The following is a 20,733-nucleotide window of genomic DNA, read 5'->3' on the forward strand; positions in this document are numbered from 1 at the left end:
ATACATACACATATTATTGTGACGTAAAACACAAGTTTTGCTACAGCTGATATAGATCTATGCGTGCAAATGCGGATCTCAAATGCTTGCTAGCTATGCTTAGAAAATATTGAATATTCTATAATGACTGTGTACATTTTAAAATTATTGATATGCAGTCTACAGTAATATCGAAGGCGGCGCAGGCCGATATTCACGATTGGGGTGAGCTTGCTTTGTGTTTTTATACATTTTTATGAGAAAAAAACAAAACAGAATTTGGCGATGAAATTCCAAGTGGGATCAAGTTCGATAAGGTCGATCGAGTTCCCGCGATCGCATTTTATTGGTTAAATTGATCACACTAATATCCCACATGTTGATGGTTTAATGATTGAATAGGAATACATAGATACACAGCTGCGCTCCACGCTGTGCCCGTGCATGGGGTCATACCACAAGAGTTCATGAACTCTTACGTTAAGGTCACCATTAAAATAACATTCATTATGTTTTATGGGAAGTTGTATTTATATCTGAATAGTTAAACAGGCCTGCTAGTATTCTTCAGTTGCATAATCTTCATTGGACTGCTTAACTGCAGTGAAAAAATGTAATTTGTTAAAATCACCTGGCCTTGTATCTAATAAACACTGGTAAACAATAGAAAATGTAAAAAAAAATAACAAAATAAAACATTTTATATATTTGTAATAACGAAATTAAGAAATAACACATAGTAGTGCATTGCAGACTCTTGTAAAACACCCCTCTTGCATAGTGGTCTGCCCATCAACTGACAGGTAAAGGTCACTGTGAGCTTGTTGGCACTCAGTCTGCCTGCGGAAGTGAATGTGGCATAGGACTTAAAAACTAAACGATGTCAGGACTGTTTGGTTCAGAATGGGAGACATTGGGTTCAGCGGCAATACGAAAGCCAAAAACCCAACTAAGCTGTGAGCAACTTATTACATTGTATTGTTATTTATAGATGTAACATTTTTAACGTGTGTATAACATCAGCGCACCTACCCCGGTATATACAAGTGACATATCCCAGAGTATGAGAAATACACACATATATTAAAATCTTTCTTGTTAATGATTTTAAATATTATAATATTATTTGATTTTGTTTCAGTTACTACCAGCATGGGCCGGACGATGCACATTGAGTTGGAAACCCCTGCCAACACACTCAGCATCTGTAGAGATGCATCACAAGTTGTCATCGCTGGTAGAACTTGTAAGTTGAATTTAAACTTGATTTAATGATTATGGCTATAAGGATTTCAGACCAGTGGAGTTGCTGTAAGCAATTTAAAAAAAATATCATCTCCAGCTTTGTAAAAAATATTAGGCAGTTACTGTATTTACTTTCACTTTCATATCCTAAAGAAATAGATGCAGGGTTCCGTCTTACTTGCCATGTACCTATTATCTGTATGCATTGTTGCAAAGAAAAAAGTGTACACTTGGGAACCCAACATTAAAAAATGGGGTTACAATAGGGGATTTTCTGTTCATCTCAGGATCTTACATATTGCACTAGAATCGAATGATTTGATTTTCAACTTAAATTTTTTTTTATAGTTCAATGTTGAAACATTGATCTTTGCGAGGGAAATATGCCACTGAGGTATTTTTACTGCATCAAAATTGACTGTCATCAAATGTGTATAGCACATAATCATTATGAAGCATAAAAAGTATCCCCTAAATATTGTTTGCGTTCGTTGAATATCCCGTGTAGTGAATAACAAATTGTCAATTATTCTTTGTAGCTCTAGCATATTCTGATGAATATAATTTAACACTACTTTTTACATACAGTGTGGAACTGAAACAAAACTCTTACCTCAATACACAGGCATAGTGAATCATCTTGAGAGTGCACCATGAACACATTATGTTGGACAGGTGTACTAGGGTGTAATCTGAGCCCTTCACTCTTTAACATTTTTATTAATGACATAACTAATACCCTGGACCATGAATCATGTGATCTACCAAATTTAAATAACACACCAATCAGCTGTCTAATGTATGCAGATGATATAGTTATTCTTTCTAAATCCAAAAGTGGCCTCCAGAATGCCCTTGATAATGTCTCAAAATACACACAGAAATGAAAACTCGCTGTGAACACAGAAAAAAACAAAAATTATGGTTTTTAATAAAAATAATAAACTCTATGACATTCTTTTTTGAAGGGAATGAGATTAACATCGAGAGAAATTATAATTATTTAGGTATTGTTCTCATTCCTAATAGAAAATTTAAAGCTGCTATGAAACATCTGAAATACAAAGGAATGAAAGCATTATTCTCTTCGAAAGCCAAATTAGGTCATAATGAAAGCCTCAGTCCCTCACTATTGTTATCATTGTTTGATAAACTAATAAGACCAATTCTTACATATGGATGTGGAGTCTGGGCTGAAGAAAGTTCATTCAACTCTACTATAGAAGATGTACACCTCAGCTTCTGTCGCTTCATTCTAGGTGAATCAAAAAACACTTCGAAACAGGGTATTTATAGTGAGTTGGGTAGATATCCTATCAATTCATTTATTAAAAAGCAGTTAATAAAATATACAAACCACCTAAACAAAATGAAAAACCCTATTATTAAGGAAGTTAAAAGTAAGTGGTACAATGAACTTAACTCAGTACTGAAATCTACAAATACAACACTATCAGATATTAACAATAATGAATTAAAATCGTCACAATTGTCACAGATATATGATAAAATAAAAAATATATTTATAAAGCATTGGATTAACTCAATTAATGGTGAAAAAACAAAATACAAATAATACAAAAAACAAACTGAGGACATACAACAAATTTAAAACAAACTTCATTTTGGAAAACTACTTAATTAAGCTAAAAAATAAAGAACTGAAAAGTACCCTAACTAAATTCAGACTTAGCAATCACAGTTTAAAAATTTAAAGTGGAATACACAACAGAATCAAAAGTAGCGACAGAATCTGCAAATTGTGTAATAAAAATGATATTGAAGATGAACATCACTTCCCCATAATATGCCCAGTATATAGTAAAGAGAGGGTCATTTTATACAATGAAGCTGAAAAGATTATTCCTGACTTTACAAATCTTACACCTGAAAATAAATTCATTTAAAATAATGTCAAATAATAACTTTACAATTCCCCTGGCACAATATCTGAAATACAGCTTTGTTATTAGATAGCAGCACCTACTTAGTCATCGACTTTTTATTTTTATTTATATCTATTATGTGTTCATTGGGTTTTTGTTTTTATATTCAGTTTATAGTTTTTTGTCGTTGTTTCATTTTATTTTATTATATATTTCCGTTACTAACTTCAATTTAGTCTGTTTTTGGTTGTCCTTTAAACTATTAGCCATTGTAATTTGATTATTAAATTGTCATCTGTAATTTTCTTCAGTAGGTTGTTATGAGTAATAAATACTTATTTGAACTAGGGAACTGAAACTGGATTTTTTTTAAGAAGATTCTAATAGAAATCTCTAATTGATTGCAAATTTCACTCATATATGTGAAAATCATGCAACATGCCTTGTCTAAATATACCCTTAATGTACCTACACAATTATTTTTACAAGTGTTATTCACATCTCCAATGGCTCACCCATCTACACACACACACACACACACACTACTGAAATTATTGATTATGAAATTGTTGCATAGCATGTACCTTGCATGTATCAGAGAGGAATTATGTTTATTTACATGGAATTCAAACACGCGCCGCACGACGACCACCACGCTTTAATTGATCAAATTTGATGTGAGTACTACATCTGGGACATATTGAATCATCACATAAAAAAAAATGATTTTATTGCATGGAGATTTATTAACGTATGCAGAGGATGTTTTATTATTGGGTAATTCTCACAAGTGAAATGTATAAACACATCTTTGTTATTCAATCCTATATTAATTTATTTTTTTAATTTTTGGTTAGTGTTCAAGATTTTCTGCATCGAAGATGAAGAGTTTGTTGAGAGAGCTAATTTACGTGTTGGTAAAAAGAATCTAAATTATAGTAGCGTGGATGTAGTATGGCACCCCAATGATGGTAAGTCATCATCTACATCGCTATTTATTATGTATTTTTACTGATCATGATATGACTACTCTACTGTTTTAGGGCCGAGGTATTGTAAGAGTCTAAGACGCGTAACTTGATGAGGCCCCTAAACATTAATTACATTTAGCAGCAGAGTATGTTATATAGTAAATTTTTGGTGTTTTTTTCTGCAGCCCATAACGAGAATTGTAAGTTTTCACAGTATACATGTTTTATCGGTACATAATGTCGTTTTTATAGAAGGACAGTAGGCCAATGACCTTTAGATATCTCAGCTGATATATGTATCATAGTGAACTACATGTCACATTTCATCACAAATCACCTGCTTAGCTTCAGTAGAGTGGCCAGGCATCCATAATCTGGACACTGTTTGTTCAAATCCAGAGTGTCACTACTCAAAAAAAAAGTGGAATGGTGATGTTATGAAATTTGTTGGATGTAGAAACAAAAGTGAAGACAGAACCAGATGTTAGTACTGGTGATATATGCTCTCCAGGACCTGTTTATTAGCCATTCGAAAACAGGGACTTATGAATTGACCTCTGTGCGTGTGTGCATCACATTCACACATACATCATACATAATATTATACACATTTGTTTCACCTTCAATTTGTTTCACCATCTGATACAAGATGGCTGAATGGCGGCCATTTTTGTGCTGAATAATCATCAAAATTTCTGGCATTCTAGATCCAAATCTTGGCTGTTTACAGATTGATTTCGTTCAAACTTGGTACATACATTGTTTTTTAATAAATGCTGTTTCAGAGCAATAATACGGACAAGTACTTGTATACTCAGATACAAGATGACTGAATGTCAATCATTTTAATGTTAAAAAATCATCATAATTAAGAATCAGCTTCTGGATCCATATCTCCGACATGTTTCTGTTCAATCAATATTACTATAAAAAAAAATATATATATCAAATTTAATAGCTAACAGGGGCTGTGCCATGTTCTATTCCCACTAAATTTTGCTTTGATACTATATATACTATACTCGGGTGTACAACTGTAGAATACTTTATTTTCGCTTGGAATTAATTTTCGATGAAGAGATGATTCCGTGAAAATAAAATCCAGCGAATATACTTTTTTTCCTGTATTTCACATTAAACTCATCAAAAATCAGTGAAAATAAATTCCACACAAAATGCCCAAACAGCCTTTTCAGCGAAAATTAATTCCAGCGAAAATAAAGTATTCCACAGTATATACTACCTATTATACAGCTTATGTATTAATCTATAAAGGAAATTGAGATTAATACTTATATTATTTAATTTGTTCATGTAATTACGATGACCTCATTGTTCTTTTTCATCGAGTATGTTCATTGTTCGGTTGTATCCCATCCTGAATTCTTATTTGTTACCCAATATTAAAATTTTCAGTGGACAAGGTTGTAATAGTTACGCTATGTTCTTATCTGCATTAGATAACGTTTTAGCCTCTGCTGCGACAAATAGTGCAGTTATCACATGGAATCTAGGCAAGGCATCAGGATTTAAACAAGATCATGTCTTCAACGATCATCGTAGAACAGTAAATAAAGTGTGTTTCCATCCCCGTGATGACATGCTGCTTAGTGGATCACAAGATGGACTTATGAAAATTTTTGTATGTATTGCTTCTTCCATTATTCTTCATCAGCCATTTTGTTTCTGCTATACGACTTGCAAGTGTAAACCTGTGCAGTTGCAATAGGTTTACCATCATCAAACCTCAACATTCAATAAATTTTTAACTGTATTTTAGCCAGATTGAATTAAAAAATGATCATAATTTGGAAAATCAAAAATAAATTGAACTACCCAAATCATATGATTTGTGAAATGCGCTAAAGAATAATGATGCACCTCAAAAATAATTCCCAATTCTGCTATTCTAGACACAGATCTTGATCAAATTACACAGGTTGATTTCATTTAGACTTGATGTGGTAAGAACTTACTGGTAATATTCATTATTTTATTTTGACAGATCTGATTAAAATTTCACACCTATGGCTGCTTTATTTTCAAATGTGTTGTTTTTAAAACAATATCTCTCACATACCTGGATTTGATTACATCCAAACACATGTATGAATTTATTTGATAATCTTATTAGAGATGGCTGACACTTTTTTTAGTTGGTTTTTCTAATCAGCCTAATAAAGCTTATTTTAATGTTACTGTCAACAGAATAATACAGGTACATCTCAAGAGTATATAATCCACGAAATTTATATTTCTGTTGTGTTTATTTTAGGATCTAAGGAAGAAAGAGGCAACCATTACCTTTAATGGTCAATCGGAGAGTGTTCGTGATGTGCAGTTTATGCAGTTCCAATACTTTTCATTTGCAGCAGCTTTTGAAAATGGGAATATCCAGGTATGTGATCCAGTGGGTTGGGTGGGTTTGGTGTGAATGTCACATATGTGATCCGTGGGTCGGCTGGGTTTGGTGTGAAAGTCGCATATGTGATCTGTGGGTCGGGGTTGTTGTAAAAGTCGCATATGTGATCTGTGGGTCGGGGTTGTTGTAAAAGACGCATATGTGATCTGTGGGTCAACTGAGTTTGGTGTGAAAGTCGCATATGTGATCTGTGGGTCAGCTGGGTTTGGTGTGAAAGTTATATATGTGATTTGTGGGTCGGCTGGGGTTGGTGAGAAAGTCATATATGTGATCTGTGGGTCAGCTGGGTTTTGTGTGAATGTCGTATATGTGATCTGTGGGTCGGGTGGGGTTGGTAAGAAAGTCGCATATGTGATATGTGGGGTTGGTGAGAAAGTCGCATATGTGATCTGTGGGTCGGGGTTGAAGTAAAAGTCACATATGTGATCTGGGGGTCGGGTGCGTTTGGTGTGAAAGTCGCATATGTGATCTGTTGGTCGGGTGGATTTGGTGTGAATATCTCCTATGTGATTCACAAGTGGGGGGTTGGGGAAGCTGCATATTGATCCCTGGGTTGGTGTGAAAGCCACATATGTGAATCAAATGGCTCAAAGGCCTACATCCCAACATATTTTTAAATTCAGTCAAGCATTTATTAACCGTTGCCACTTGTATGCAGAGAACACCACTTATATTCAAGATAGCAGCACACTTACAAAAGTTTGGCTTAATTTTTGTTAACTGCTGATGTATGTGATTGTTATGAAAGGCATGTAGGAAACATATTATGGTCCAGATATGAACATTTGTGTTCGCCTAATGTTAGACAAATCATCTCCTACATCAAACACAACTCCCATATTTGACCTTGCAGTAATATATACTCGTACTAGACATATAAGACACTAGAAATAAACACCCATGAGAAACACTATTTATTTTAGTAATTAATAAATATTTCTCTCACAGATTCACTAACTCATAGCATTTCCAGAAATATGTGTTTGTAATGTTGTAATTATCTTGAAATTCATGTGACTATACCAATAAAGGCAGATCATGGGCATCCAACCCCAATAAGGCGAAACAAATTATCACAATTTTTCATTTCATAAGTTGTGCATAATTTTGACATGTCTTCAACTTTTTTTTTTGCAGTAATAATTATTGATCACTAGAATGTCTCAATAATTCTTGACAATCATAAGTTACTATCTTATACAAATCATTTTTCATTTTTTCCATGTATGTAACCATGTACTACATGAAATGGCATCTTCTTTGCGCATGTTAGTTGCACTTAACTTATAAAGCATTGATACCGCTTGTGACGAAGTCAGTCAATACACAATTTAATCGGGTCAATAAAGATTACATCTCAATAGATTCCATAGTATCAATAATATGCCCGAGATGTCGGGTCATCTAGGGTCATCAGCATTACACACTGTAACCATATATCACATAGTAACCATATATCACATAGTAACCATATATCACATAGTAACCATATATCACATAGTAACTGTATATCACAGCTTTACATAGCTTGACTTAGAGTAATGTACTAGGATGTAGAGATCAGTGAGGTCAAGGGTCAGTTAATAATACATTGTATTATAAAGAGTCAACAGAAACATGAACAGTGGCTTTTTTATTTTGTAAAATATCCATCTTCCTTAAACCTGTACTAAAAGTTGTATAATAAATTGGAGATATACTTGCCATTGTATCAAAGTAGAAAAAGTGCCCTCCCCCTCTCTCTTTCCTGAATATCACATGTTGATTGAGGTCAAGTTTTGGCAAACTCTGTCGATGCTTGGAGCATAAGTCATTTACATTTACATCCTGGCTGTTAAGGCAGTTTGAGTCAAATTGAAATTTTGCTCCACTGCGCATGGTACTAGTACCTCACACATATATGCAAGGCATTATGGGAGATAATCTCCTGTGGTATATAATGGAAAACTATTATCACCAGGCATCTTACTAAATAATGTGTAATTTTTGTTATTGTTTTCAAAATATTAGGATGCATATTAATAATAAATATATGTGACTTTTCCATCCCATGTCACTAAAAATCCCACCATAATGCCAATTTTGACCCTGTCCCTTGAGATTTGAGACTTGTCTGATGACCCAAACGTTTTTCATTTTCCACAATCTGATATTTTAAACTCATAATGATAAAAATCTCTAATTTTAAACCCGACACAATTTAACATATTTAGTTAAAAAGTGTTATTATCAATTTCCTTCTTCATAAATTATTTGTATTCAATAGTTATTTATATATTTTTATTATTCAGCTTTGGGATATCCGAAGAGCTGATAAATTTTACCAGCAGTTCACCGCACACAATGGTCCAGCATTTAGTTTAGATGGGCATCCTGAAGAAAGACAATGGTTAGCCACAGCTGGTCGAGATAAATCGATAAAGGTATGGAGAGTAGACTGGTGTGGATCGTTATATTGTTATGATGACATAATGCACAACAGTTGTTGCATTAGTTCTTTTATTCACACTAGGCACTTCCCCAGAAACCATATTCCATGTTTAGAAGATAAATCTGATGTAGATAAAGGCCTTGCCACTTTAAATACACAATCACTGGTTTATGGTCACTAATGTACAATGCCTCTATAACATATATTCCATTTGACCAACTACCGGTACCTATGCAAATTGTCTTTAGCGGCTGTCAGCCAATGAAAGCATGCCTTACCTAAAATAAGGCTGTCATTTTAGAAACTGGCCTGTAATACAAATTCTGATTGGTCATGCAAGACAACATGATTTTGATCTGATGTATTTAATATGAGGCATGTACATCGGTGGCGATAAACCTGTGATGTATATTAAAAAAACAACCTATATCAGCTTTCCATCAGATTGATATTACACAAAACTCCTATTACAGTATATTTTTGAAAATCACTGAACAATTAGTTGAGTGGCTTGCAGGATTGATTGATGGGTATTTCATTTATAGTATACTTCTGTGCATAACAATTAGCTAATTTATTATGCAAATGTTCTACATGTTCTTGAGTATTTCACATTGAAACAAGAACTAGTATGATAAATCTGACAATATTTGTTTCATTTCACAGATATGGGATCTACAGTTCAAGCCTGTCTTGATGCACACAGTGCAGACAATTGCACCTGTCACGCGGGTAAAATGGAGACCGCAGCGGAAATTTCACATATCTAGTTGTTCTTTGGTGATAGATCACACCATTAATGTATGGGATATCAGGAGGCCATATATTCCGTTTGCTACATTTGAAGAGCATAAAGATGTTGCCACAGGTAAGTAATGGGATATATGCATATTGATTGGCCATGTAATGTGGATAATTATGTATTTATATTGGTCAATCATGCACTGTTCATATGTACCGTATGCATATTTGCTGTTCATATAATGTGCATATGTATTCATATCTGTTGGCCATGTAACATGCATATGTATCTAAATTGGTTTTACATATAATTTGCATTACGTATGTATATTATTTGGCCATGTAATGTGCATACATGTATGTGGGGGGGGGGGGGGTATATAGTCATTTCAATTGGCCATGTAATGTGTGTAATATATTCATTTCAATTGGCCATGTAATGTGCATATATTATATTTATTCATGCCATTCTGCAATTATTTGAGAGCGAAATCAAACAGGTGTCTACATATTTGAAATAAAAACAATGGCTTCCTAGACTATGTGATGTAGATCCTATTTCTCTATAATTCCATGTTTATTTTCTCTGCCAAGGTGTTGTATGGAGACATGATCCACATATATTTTTATCTGCTTCCAAGGACTGTACACTATACCAACATGTTTTCAGAGATGCCAAGCGCCCAGGAGATAAAGCTGTAAGATTTTTTAATAACAGTTGAAAATTTTAATTGAAATAAGTTTAAAATTATATCAACAATTTGTGTTTTGTAATTATAAAATCTGAATTTAATGAAACAGGATTTTTTTTTCCGTAAGATGCAGGGGTTATTTTAGAAAAAAATTTAAGAGGGAGCACACCGTTGTTACCATTTGTAACACTGTTCATAATCTACTGACTGTTCCAGGTTCAGTAAGAGGGCTCAAGCTGCCCCCCTGTTCCTCTCTGTGGAAGAACCCTGAGATGTGTTATCATTCTACTGTAAAAACATTTATTTTCACTGAATTTAGTTTCGAGCATATTCACTTGGTTTTAAGTTTATGAATTTGCCAAGGAAACAATGGGTTCTATTATTATTTCACTTAATATCAAAAATCGAAAAATTAAAACTGAACAAATAATCAAATAGTTCGTATTAATATTCGGCAGATGTGATGTCATCATTACTGTGGTAAACTAATTCGATTTGAAGATGATCCAATGTGTAGAAATCTTACATCAATTAAATTTTTTTGTATTATTTTCAGAATCCTGTTGGTGTAGATATCAACATTTTCGGTGATGTCTGTCACGCAGCGAGTGATAACTTGGGTGGTGGTAGCCATAACAGAGGTACAACTGCTAGTTACTCCTCTACTAAGGTACCATCATTCTTTAGAAAGAATCCAGAACCAGAAGAGCAGACTCGAGCTGTCTGCAGCAATGTATATGTATTTACAAATAAGCAATCTAGGGTTGGTATATTTCCATCATACAAGTTTCTTAATGACTGTGTACACATTACACTTTAAAACATTGTCTGCTGAAACCCTCAAGGGGTAGCCAAAGTGACTGAGAAAAAAAAACAGTGCCAGCAGGCAATGTACTAAGTAAAAAAACACAAAAACTATAAAATAATTAACAGATGCTGAGTCTGATGCTTTTACATTACCTTAAAAAAGTTAACTTGTTTCTCATTGTGTAGTTGGTCTTACTAACATTTTATTACTTAATTATTTCACATCTTTTTCTTTTTTTCCCCAAAAAATTGATTGCCTTATCAAAATGTGATGGCTATGCGATTTGTAGTTCAAGTTTATTGCAGAGTACATGTCTAAAACTGTTTCCATGTGAGAATGAACTTTGCCATTGTTCAATTTCATTTCCCCATGTGCATGTGTTTCTCACTTGCATGTATATTTGGCTACAAGAAGATTACCAATCCTAGAGTGTTGATGTATCTAGTATTTGCATTCAGCTAACTGATTTTTGTGTTGTGTTATTGTAGTTTTCTGATTGGTTCTGTCTAAGTGCTATGAAATATAAGTTATCTGATCGACCATTTGGCGAGCTGTGTGACCACAATGCTCAGGTAGCAGAGAATTTTGGGAGACACCAGGTAAGTCCAAGTAACATCTATAAGCCATTTCACCACTTTTGTCTCTGTAGTGTTCTTAAAGAATCATTATGAGACAGTTTATCTGAGGTGAAAAACTGGTTTGTTCATTTAACCAAAATGATGATTGTATTCCTGGTTGCTAGGTGCTACTGAGCATGCCTGCATAATTAATTAATTACAAGACAAGTCTAGGTCAAAGGGCACAACAATACAGCAGTCACTACAGTCTCCTATTATGATATGGTTCTGGTTAATTGTCTCTATTCAGGAAATCATTTATAAATAGTTTTTGTCATGACTACGAGATCTAACTAAAAATACAATTGGCATAGATATTGATCTGCATGTGAGACAGATCATATTTGGACAAATAAGGATCTAAACTCATGCCGAACTTTATATAACAAAAATCATGGTTATATTTTGCAGGTTTTCACAAGACTAGTTACCGGTATATTGAAAAGTTTCTGTTCAATTCAGCTTTGTGTTTTTGGCAGTACCACTAGAAAGAATGACTTCGTAGTTATTAATTCTTTGAAAGAAGTATCCATATATTTACCACTAATATAAAACAAATTGTTACGTAAATAAATAATAATAACGCAAATGACATTAACTCACATAATAACTCAATCATGAACACTGTTTCAAATGTTGTCTCTCAGATTTGTCAATCATGGAAGATGTTAAAATTACTGTCTGCACCTGATGTGTCAAGTTCAACATCAGCAACTTTCTTTGCTATCCCTACTACATCAGATAAGGAAGATAAAGGTAAAAAAAAATAATAATTTAAATTTTAGATAAAAATGCGCAAGGTAGGACTCAGATTAATCATGTCAAAAAGTGCTTGAAACCTCGTTCCAATCAACACAATTCTATTTCTAACTCCAAATGTACTGCTGTACGTTTATATATATTTATTATGGTTTGCAAATCACCTAAAAACTGCATTGTGTTGTGAAATCACATAAGGCATACTTTATGAAAGTATGACATTTATTATATTTTTCTGCCCAATAGTATGTCCTGGACAGCCATTGGTAGGGACATTATGCCATTGTGAAGACATAATACACCAATTTCATGCCAGCTTGTGTGATTTATCGTTGAACTTTGCTCAGCTGTTACAGGTACAGAGGTCCCGCTCATGAGGAACGAATCGCGCACTGACACCAACATGGGAGATTCCACTGGATTGACAAGTGAGAATGAAGAGTCGGAAACTAGTGATGTAGAACACGACAGAGCTATGACATCACTGGCTAGCAACATAGCCTCACATTCAGTATTTTTCGGAGATGGAGAAGATGACCTCCTGGACATGTACCGATACGACTATTCCGGTAACGAAACTACGGAGGACTGGCACCTACCGACAGAGGCATTCCAACCAAGACACGAGATACGTGATAGGTAATATTGACCCTTTCAACTATTGCCAAATAATTTGGTGTGGTTTACAAATTAAATGTTAAACTTTTGAACGACAAAGACAACTTGTATCTCATTTCACAGAATAAACCTGCATAACTTTTTTTTCCTAAAATTTTCATCTAGACCTTGTAGCTAATATTTAAACGTTATTTTTATTTGATCTGAAATTAAAGAAAAATTATAAAAAAAATTTGAACATTTTTGGCCGAAATAATTAAGGCATTCAAAAGGATAGCCAGCTAGAGTCAGATCAAACTTGTACAAAAATATATTCTTCTCATGTACACCAGCCTGACACCATTTTTGGTATGGACTGTATCCAAAGTAACGTTGTTATGTAATGTAGTCTTGTTCTACGTAAACATGTTTGAACTTACCATAAAATCTGTATTAGAAGCCATATCTCTAATAGAAGTTGCACCCGTTCTTTTTGAACAATTGAGAACCAAAAATTCACCATTTTTCATATGTGTTGATGCTCTAATGAAACCACTTCCCTTCTGCTGCATTATACCATTTTAATAGAAACTGCGACTTCTAATACAGATTTTACAGTATCATACTATTTTATACATGTATTTAGTTAACCACATTTATGGGTAATTAGGTAAATTTTGATCTTTTTGAATTTTTGTCTGCCAAATTTGTCTAAATTATAATATTGGATTAAATGTTATGCCATGGAGCCTTCCCATTTCTTTAGAGACTTGAAACAGAATTTGTACTTTATACTATTCTCAATCTGTTATCCTTACTGTACTCACTGTAATCTTTGTTGTTCTTAACTCCAACACGATATCATTTCAGATCTCCGTCACCTGACCAGTTACAGCAAGTTAGACCTGAATCTCCATCCAGGTGAGAACTCACCACTGAATGCTTTATTTTAGTCACAATGTGCAAGACTTATACTTGGCTATAACCAAAATAAAATTCTGCATATTAACAGCACAACACATGTCATTGTGAATCACCATGCATTAGCATGTATTTGTTGGCAATGTATTACTAATGTTTGTTTATTTCTTTTAATTCTTTTAATTTTCCATGCAGCTGTAATGATTCTGAGACACTGAGTATACACAACCAATTTTTATCAATCCCAACATCTGATAATATAAATCCTATGCCGATGTCGGCAGTAATCTCAACATCACTTCAACCATGGCAGTTCAAGCAAATCATACGTGACATGCTACATTTCTATGCAGAACAGGTGAGACATTGGTGGCTGACAACCACTTACCAATACACATAGCGTATATGCTGGATTGCATCCTTATAATAAAGGTGTATGGTTTGGTATGTGCTCTATTAAAACCAAATTTCTAATTTGTACCTTATCTGCTCTATCTGAAATGGAGATACAAGCAGAATATTATAAAACAACATTGTGATAAAGTAATCTCATCCAGCTTCTGTCAGGTAGATTTGATGGTTTATAAAATCTGGAACCTGTGAATCAACACTCACACATCCGCCATGAAAAGTGCAACAATTAACTTAAATTTAGTTAAATTACATTAAATCAAAGTTACCAGTAATTCAACTCAGTAAAATCACACTCGTATACAGAAATATACATTTTAATTACTATTTAATTAAACTTAAAACTTATATACAATGCAATTTAATCACAGTTTATAATGAATTTAAATTTAATTTAACGTGTCTTGATATTAGGATTAGGATAAAAGCATAGGTAGTTATACTGTATATCAACCTAACTCTAAACCTAATACCAAGATACATAGTTCTTTAACGTGACTTTAATATTACTCAATATTAATTTTTCAGCTGTGCCCTGTTCTAGTTTTAGAATAGCTATGCAACAAATTATATTCTATAACCTTAGTAATAGCGCCCTCTATGGTATTCTTTTCTTTTACGATTTCTTTGTTTCTAGGGAGATGTTCAAATGACCGTTTCAGCATTAATAGTTCTTGGTGATCGTATTCGTAATTTGATTGATGAAACGACACAGGAACTTTGGTTTATGTCATACATAGGTAAGTCAACACTGAGAATTGTTTATGTGTGCGGTACCTCCATTCAGTCTGATCTTTTTGATGTAAAATCATTGCTCATGGATCGTTTGACCAGAAGAACTGTTAGGAAACTCAAGCAGTTGTTTTCTTAAGGTAGAAGTCTACTCATAATTGAAATTACCCAGAATTCATTTAAATTTTACAATAAATTGTATTCCGAGGCAATGTAAGGATTTTGACTCAAAAAAAGTTGGGGGTCACCGGCCTAATTTTTGAGAAAAATTATGGGTATATTTTAGTGGATATTTGCCATTTTGTCTTATAAGACTTTTACCATAGGTTCCCATGGCAGGGATATTATGCCATATCTCAAATTATGGGCTGTTGACATAGGCTGAAAAAATAATATATTGTTGTTGGTACTTTTTGTTGCCCTAATTCTGGGTTTTTAAAAAAATTTCAAAAATGCAATATTTTTTTAACGTTGTGTTCTGTGGAATTTTTCTGAAAATAGCGATTTTCACACAAAAGAATCCTAGATTATTGTGCTATGAAACATTAATTTTATGATTGTGCATAATAAACGAATGAACATTGTCTTGCTATTTATGACCAATTTTTAGCTCCGCTGTCGACGAAGTCGAGCGGAACTTATAGTATTACTGATTGTCTGCCGGCGTCGTCGCCGTCATCGCCGTCGTCAACTTTACATTTTCGACTTCTTAAAAACCACAGACTGTATAGCTGTGAAACTTTCTAGGAAGGTACTTTGGGTGCTTTTCTCTCAGATTTGTTCATTTCGTGTGGATATGTTCAATTGTCTTATTTATAGCGAATTTTTTTGTCATTTTTGGTCAAAAATGCTATTTTTGACTTCTTCTTGAAAACCGCTAGCCCGAATGCTTTGATACTTGGTATGTAGGTACCTTAGGTGGACCTCTCTCAGATTTGTTAATTTTTTGATGATATCTTTAATTCTCTAATTTTGATGAATATTTGTTGTCATTTCTGGTAAAAAGTGATATTTTCGACTTCTTGTTAAAAACCGCAGGCCCAATTGCTTTGATACTACATTTCTAGGTACTACATGTGGACCTCTCTCAGATTTGTTCATTTTGTGATGATATCTTTAATTCTCTAATTTTGATGAATATTTTTGTCATTTTGGTAAAAAGTGATATTTTCGACTTCTTGTTAAAACCGCAAGTCCAATTGCTTTGATATTATATATACTACATAGGCATATAGGTAGACGTCTCTCAGATTTGTTCATTTTGTGATGATTTTGTTCTTCAATTATCTAATTTTAATGAATATTTTTGATAAAAAGTTATAAAAAGTCTGATTGCTTTAATACTATACATTCATTTTCGAATGATATCTTCTGTTCTTTAATTGCAATGTGCATTGATAACAGCGGAGCTATCTCAGCGGACAGGCTGCTTGTTTCAAAAATTGTATGGGTAGGCTTCTACCTTAATATACCTATAAACATTGAAATAAACAAAGCAACAAAATGTCTGCTCATTGGTGGACTCATTGTGATGTCAGGTTTGAAAATGTTAAATTAGAATTGTTTGAATGTATGTATGTTTGAAATATACATTGTACATACAGTTCAATAACATGAAATATAATTGTATGAAGAAACAATTTGTATTAGTTGTAGCATAGACCATGTTTATTTATTATGGGACCCATACTATGTATACATATTTGTCAAATATGTTGTTTGTTGACATAAATTTTGATTGCACCTGGCTGTGATGACCACTGCATTTTAAAGGGGAAGTCAAGACAAACAACATACTGCTCCCAGATGAAAAAGCTCCTACAAATGTAGGAGAATGATATTTTCAGTTTTTTTTTTATATCACTTTTCATTCTCTAGATATTCAGCTTTACATTAGTATTATGTCATCTCCGTTTTCTCAATTTCTCACAATTGTGGTTATGATGTCATACGTTACCCATAATCCTTTACTGAAGAATCAAAATGGCTGACTACATAATACTGATAACAAGTTGAATATCTAGACAATGAAAACTGTAAATTGCATTTTCTTACATTTGCAGAGCTCTTTCGTCTGAGAAAGTTGTTAGCCTTGACTTTAAACAGTCTAATCTCTCACAAATTGTATTTCTGTTTCAGAGTTATTATGTAGATTTCAATTATGGGTAGTAGCAACAGAAATTATTAAACTAAGTAATCATCATGCTGTCGGTGCATTAAATCAGGTGAATATACTTCTCAAATATTGGCAATATGTTAATATTTATATGCTCTTTAGGCCACTAGAGGGCGCCTTTCAATGTACATGTATATTGCTGCCACTGAGAAACCATTTACCTTGCTTTTAATTTAAATCAGGGTTGTGTTTCATATATTTTAAAACTTAAAAAAACCAAAAGTTTTGTCTCAGGCAACACGATAGTGCCGGTCAGTGTTGTTTCCCCTGACTTTTCTGTTCCCAAATTACCAAAGCAGGTGGAACATACATGACAGGGTTGTTTGAACATATATATTTTATTAATTGTTATTATTGTACCTCATGTGCAAGAACATCATGTTGATTGGTCAGAACGTGGTCATGTGGTGGTCAATAAAACACATCATATATACATCATTATATACCTAGCTCTGTAACCTATGGTGTTGAGCACTACAATAATTTTTGTTATTGTACTCATGTTATTGTACATGTTAATCCCTTCTTAATTCCAATGTTTGATTCATATTCTGTTAATTTATTTGATAGAATAAAACATATAGTTACCTCAGCAATATTCAGTTTAAATGACCCTCATAGGAATTATTAACCTTGGCTGCTCCTTGATCAGATGTGTCCTCTCCAGGTCATTAAAACAGAATATTAACATCAACTTCGGTAACTATTAGTTTATTAATACATCCACTTCTGAAATCCTCCAGATATCTATTACCGTACTCGGCCGCGTTAGCGCCCATGCTCGGGCAAGCGCCCACCCTCCACTTTTGCGCTATTTTTATATTTGGGGTCACATTCAGCAAAGCGCCCACCCCTTCAAAATGCAACTAATTTAAAACTTGGTCATGCGTAATGAATCTTGGTAATCGTTTTTATATGATACAGCGTGGACATCGATCTCTGTGAACATGTTGTGAATGCGTAGAACACGGTAACCGTGCGTAAACTACGCTTCGACAATGACCTGTTAATACAAGTAAAATGCGATAAATATTTCATGCCATATTCAGTTTACCTCTCAAAAATGGCTAGTTACTAGTTTTTTGGAAAAACCATATCGTTTATTCGCTGAAATCAATTCCAACAGATCGTACTTCGACATCGATTATTCACTTCCGCATTGCGTTACCGGAAAGTCTTCGGGAATTTTCGAAGAATTGCGTCAGTACAACACAGCATTCTGATTAGTTAATAACCAACTTTGACCCATTGGGTCAAATGACACTGCTGTAGGTCAAATCTGCAATTGCATCATGGCAGAAAGTGATTTTCATCGAGAGTTTGCGTACGATCCAACAACTTCGTCAGTGGAAATAATATGACAATTTTGACTACAACTGTGTTCCAACAGACTCAAATGTTTTTAATTCAGTAAATTATGGTGGTACGTAATTAATATTGTAATAAAATGTGCATATTTTTTGTGATCATTTCTGTTTCTTCATTGTGAAATCAATGACGATGCAAATTAATTTAGTAATTTGATTTTCCCTCAAAGACGTAATCTGTCACTTGATGAATCAAAATTTTCATTTGCACTCTTTTTCGAGGGGGGTGCTCGGGTAAGCGCCCACCCCTACAAAATTGTGATTTTCTGAGTTGAGGCCCCTGGGCGCTAACGCGGTCAAGTATGATATATAAAAAAGCTCCAGAAGGAAACGTGTTAATGCCACTTAATAAACCATGAGTAGAATTTGAACACAGCACCAATTGATCATTCATCACAAAAACAACAATATCAGTGTAAGTGCCTCTAGTTGCGTGCTGATTGACCTACAGTACTCACAGGTGCTCTAGCGGGTGATTTCCACTGTTTTTTTTATGCAAATAGTATTGCTGAACAATGTGGTGCAGTGCTCAGTTCCAGATCTCTGCAGTACCGTAATTTGTAACTCAATTTATCTTTTATTTGTCTACATATATTTCCATATATGTATTTACTATATATGTGCTTGTTTTGCTTCATTACTAGGTATCAGGAATGGTCAAATAGCATACACAGAAGGTTGAAATATAGTGGTACGGTCATAGTCTGAGGGATAATTATCTTTGTTTTTGTGTATTTCAGGCTTCAACTACTATTCATACAAACTGTAATAAGTGTAATAAATCTCTCATAACAAGTGGATGGGTGTGTAATCGTTGTCAGAGTATTACTAATACATGCTCAATATGGTGAGTGTCTTTAACAAAAGGGTTTGCAAATAGTCGTATGATAATAATATGATGTTTATGTGTGGTTTAATCATTGGAAATATATTTCAAAAGTTTGTTGATTTTGCCTGATGATAATGACTTTCCTGTCAGTATTTACCCATGATGCAATGCGTGACACAGAAATATATACCTTCATATTTGAGATACTGATAATCCATTACCAACATTTGCTATTAGAACCTGCCATAGACACAATGGGGTTATGTAAAAATTTTCCCATATGAATACTAATGAATGTAATTTTGACTTATGTTTTTTAGTCATCACGTTGTGAAAGGTTTATACGTTTGGTGCCAAGGTTGTTCCCATGGTGGACATTTACATCACATTGAGGAGTGGCTGAAAAGCAGTTCATGGTGTCCAGCAGGCTGCGGGCATAAATGTGAATACAGCTGACAGAACCACGCCATCTATGGTGAGACATGGAAAAGGACTTTAGTGTGAATCATCTTATAATGTGTATCATGGGAATAAACTTAGATTGTTTATTCTGAGAACTTGGCTGGTCTCATCTCTTCAAATTCTATTCAGAAGTTATAAGAATCCATAATGAAAACAATGTCTCTATGTATTCTGGCTCGCAGACAAGATTTGATTGTGCACTTTGACCTGATGTAATGGATATGTGATCTCTGACCTGAATACAATGTCATCTGAATTGTAAACACTAAGGACTCCAAAATAACTACCTGAAAATAAAATGTGAACTATGACATTTATTTTGTCTACCATGTGACACTTGTGACTTAAAGAAATGAGACATTGACACAATTATTTGAACTAAGCTGACATACCAAATAAATAAACTTTACAGTGTGTACAATTGTAGTTAAATTTAATTTTACTTATTTATTAAAATCCCCTTGCTCCCTTTTGTCGCATACGACTTGTTTACCACTTCCGTGTGACTGAGAATGTTCTAGATTTTGTTTAGAAACTGGTTGAATAGGTAATAGGACACTGTAGGAGGCAATAGAAGGTAATGGAACATTCTAGAAATTGGCAGTAAGTTCCAGACTCATTATGTATGCTGATGTAATGCTCTATTTATAAACAGTGTGGGTATATATAGGGGAGTTGTTCAGCACT

The 20,733-nt window shown here is 33.8% G+C and overlaps 1 protein-coding gene across 3 annotated transcripts; it reads left to right on the forward strand.

Annotated features, from left to right (window-relative positions):
- The first annotated feature begins 25 nt into the window (after positions 1 to 25).
- LOC100373411 (GATOR2 complex protein WDR24) lies at positions 26 to 20,467 on the forward strand. 3 transcript variants are annotated; one of them, XM_085501156.1, is made up of 18 exons: positions 26 to 204; positions 1,121 to 1,225; positions 3,968 to 4,081; positions 5,542 to 5,723; positions 6,357 to 6,479; positions 8,795 to 8,926; positions 9,601 to 9,802; positions 10,270 to 10,373; positions 10,924 to 11,130; positions 11,664 to 11,774; positions 12,440 to 12,548; positions 12,899 to 13,190; positions 14,019 to 14,069; positions 14,265 to 14,427; positions 15,118 to 15,220; positions 17,352 to 17,437; positions 19,496 to 19,602; positions 19,905 to 20,467. In XM_085501156.1, exons 1-18 carry the CDS (start codon positions 153 to 155, stop codon positions 20,038 to 20,040), a joined length of 2,379 nt encoding a protein of 792 aa, XP_085357282.1. In that variant the 5' UTR covers positions 26 to 152; the 3' UTR covers positions 20,041 to 20,467. The 3 variants fall into 3 exon arrangements, 2 of the variants coding, with proteins under 2 accessions (XP_085357282.1, XP_077864597.1); XR_014929899.1 differs by lacking the exons at positions 26 to 204; positions 19,905 to 20,467 and adding exons at positions 787 to 935; positions 17,959 to 18,087 and having other exon boundaries at positions 19,496 to 19,593; XM_078008471.1 differs by lacking the exon at positions 26 to 204 and adding an exon at positions 787 to 935.
- The last annotated feature ends 266 nt before the right edge of the window (positions 20,468 to 20,733 follow it).

The sequence above is a fragment of the Saccoglossus kowalevskii genome, chromosome 7 (genome assembly GCF_978046115.1).
Source record: "Saccoglossus kowalevskii chromosome 7, keSacKowa6.1, whole genome shotgun sequence".
In the NCBI taxonomy this organism is placed as follows: domain Eukaryota; kingdom Metazoa; phylum Hemichordata; class Enteropneusta; family Harrimaniidae; genus Saccoglossus; species Saccoglossus kowalevskii.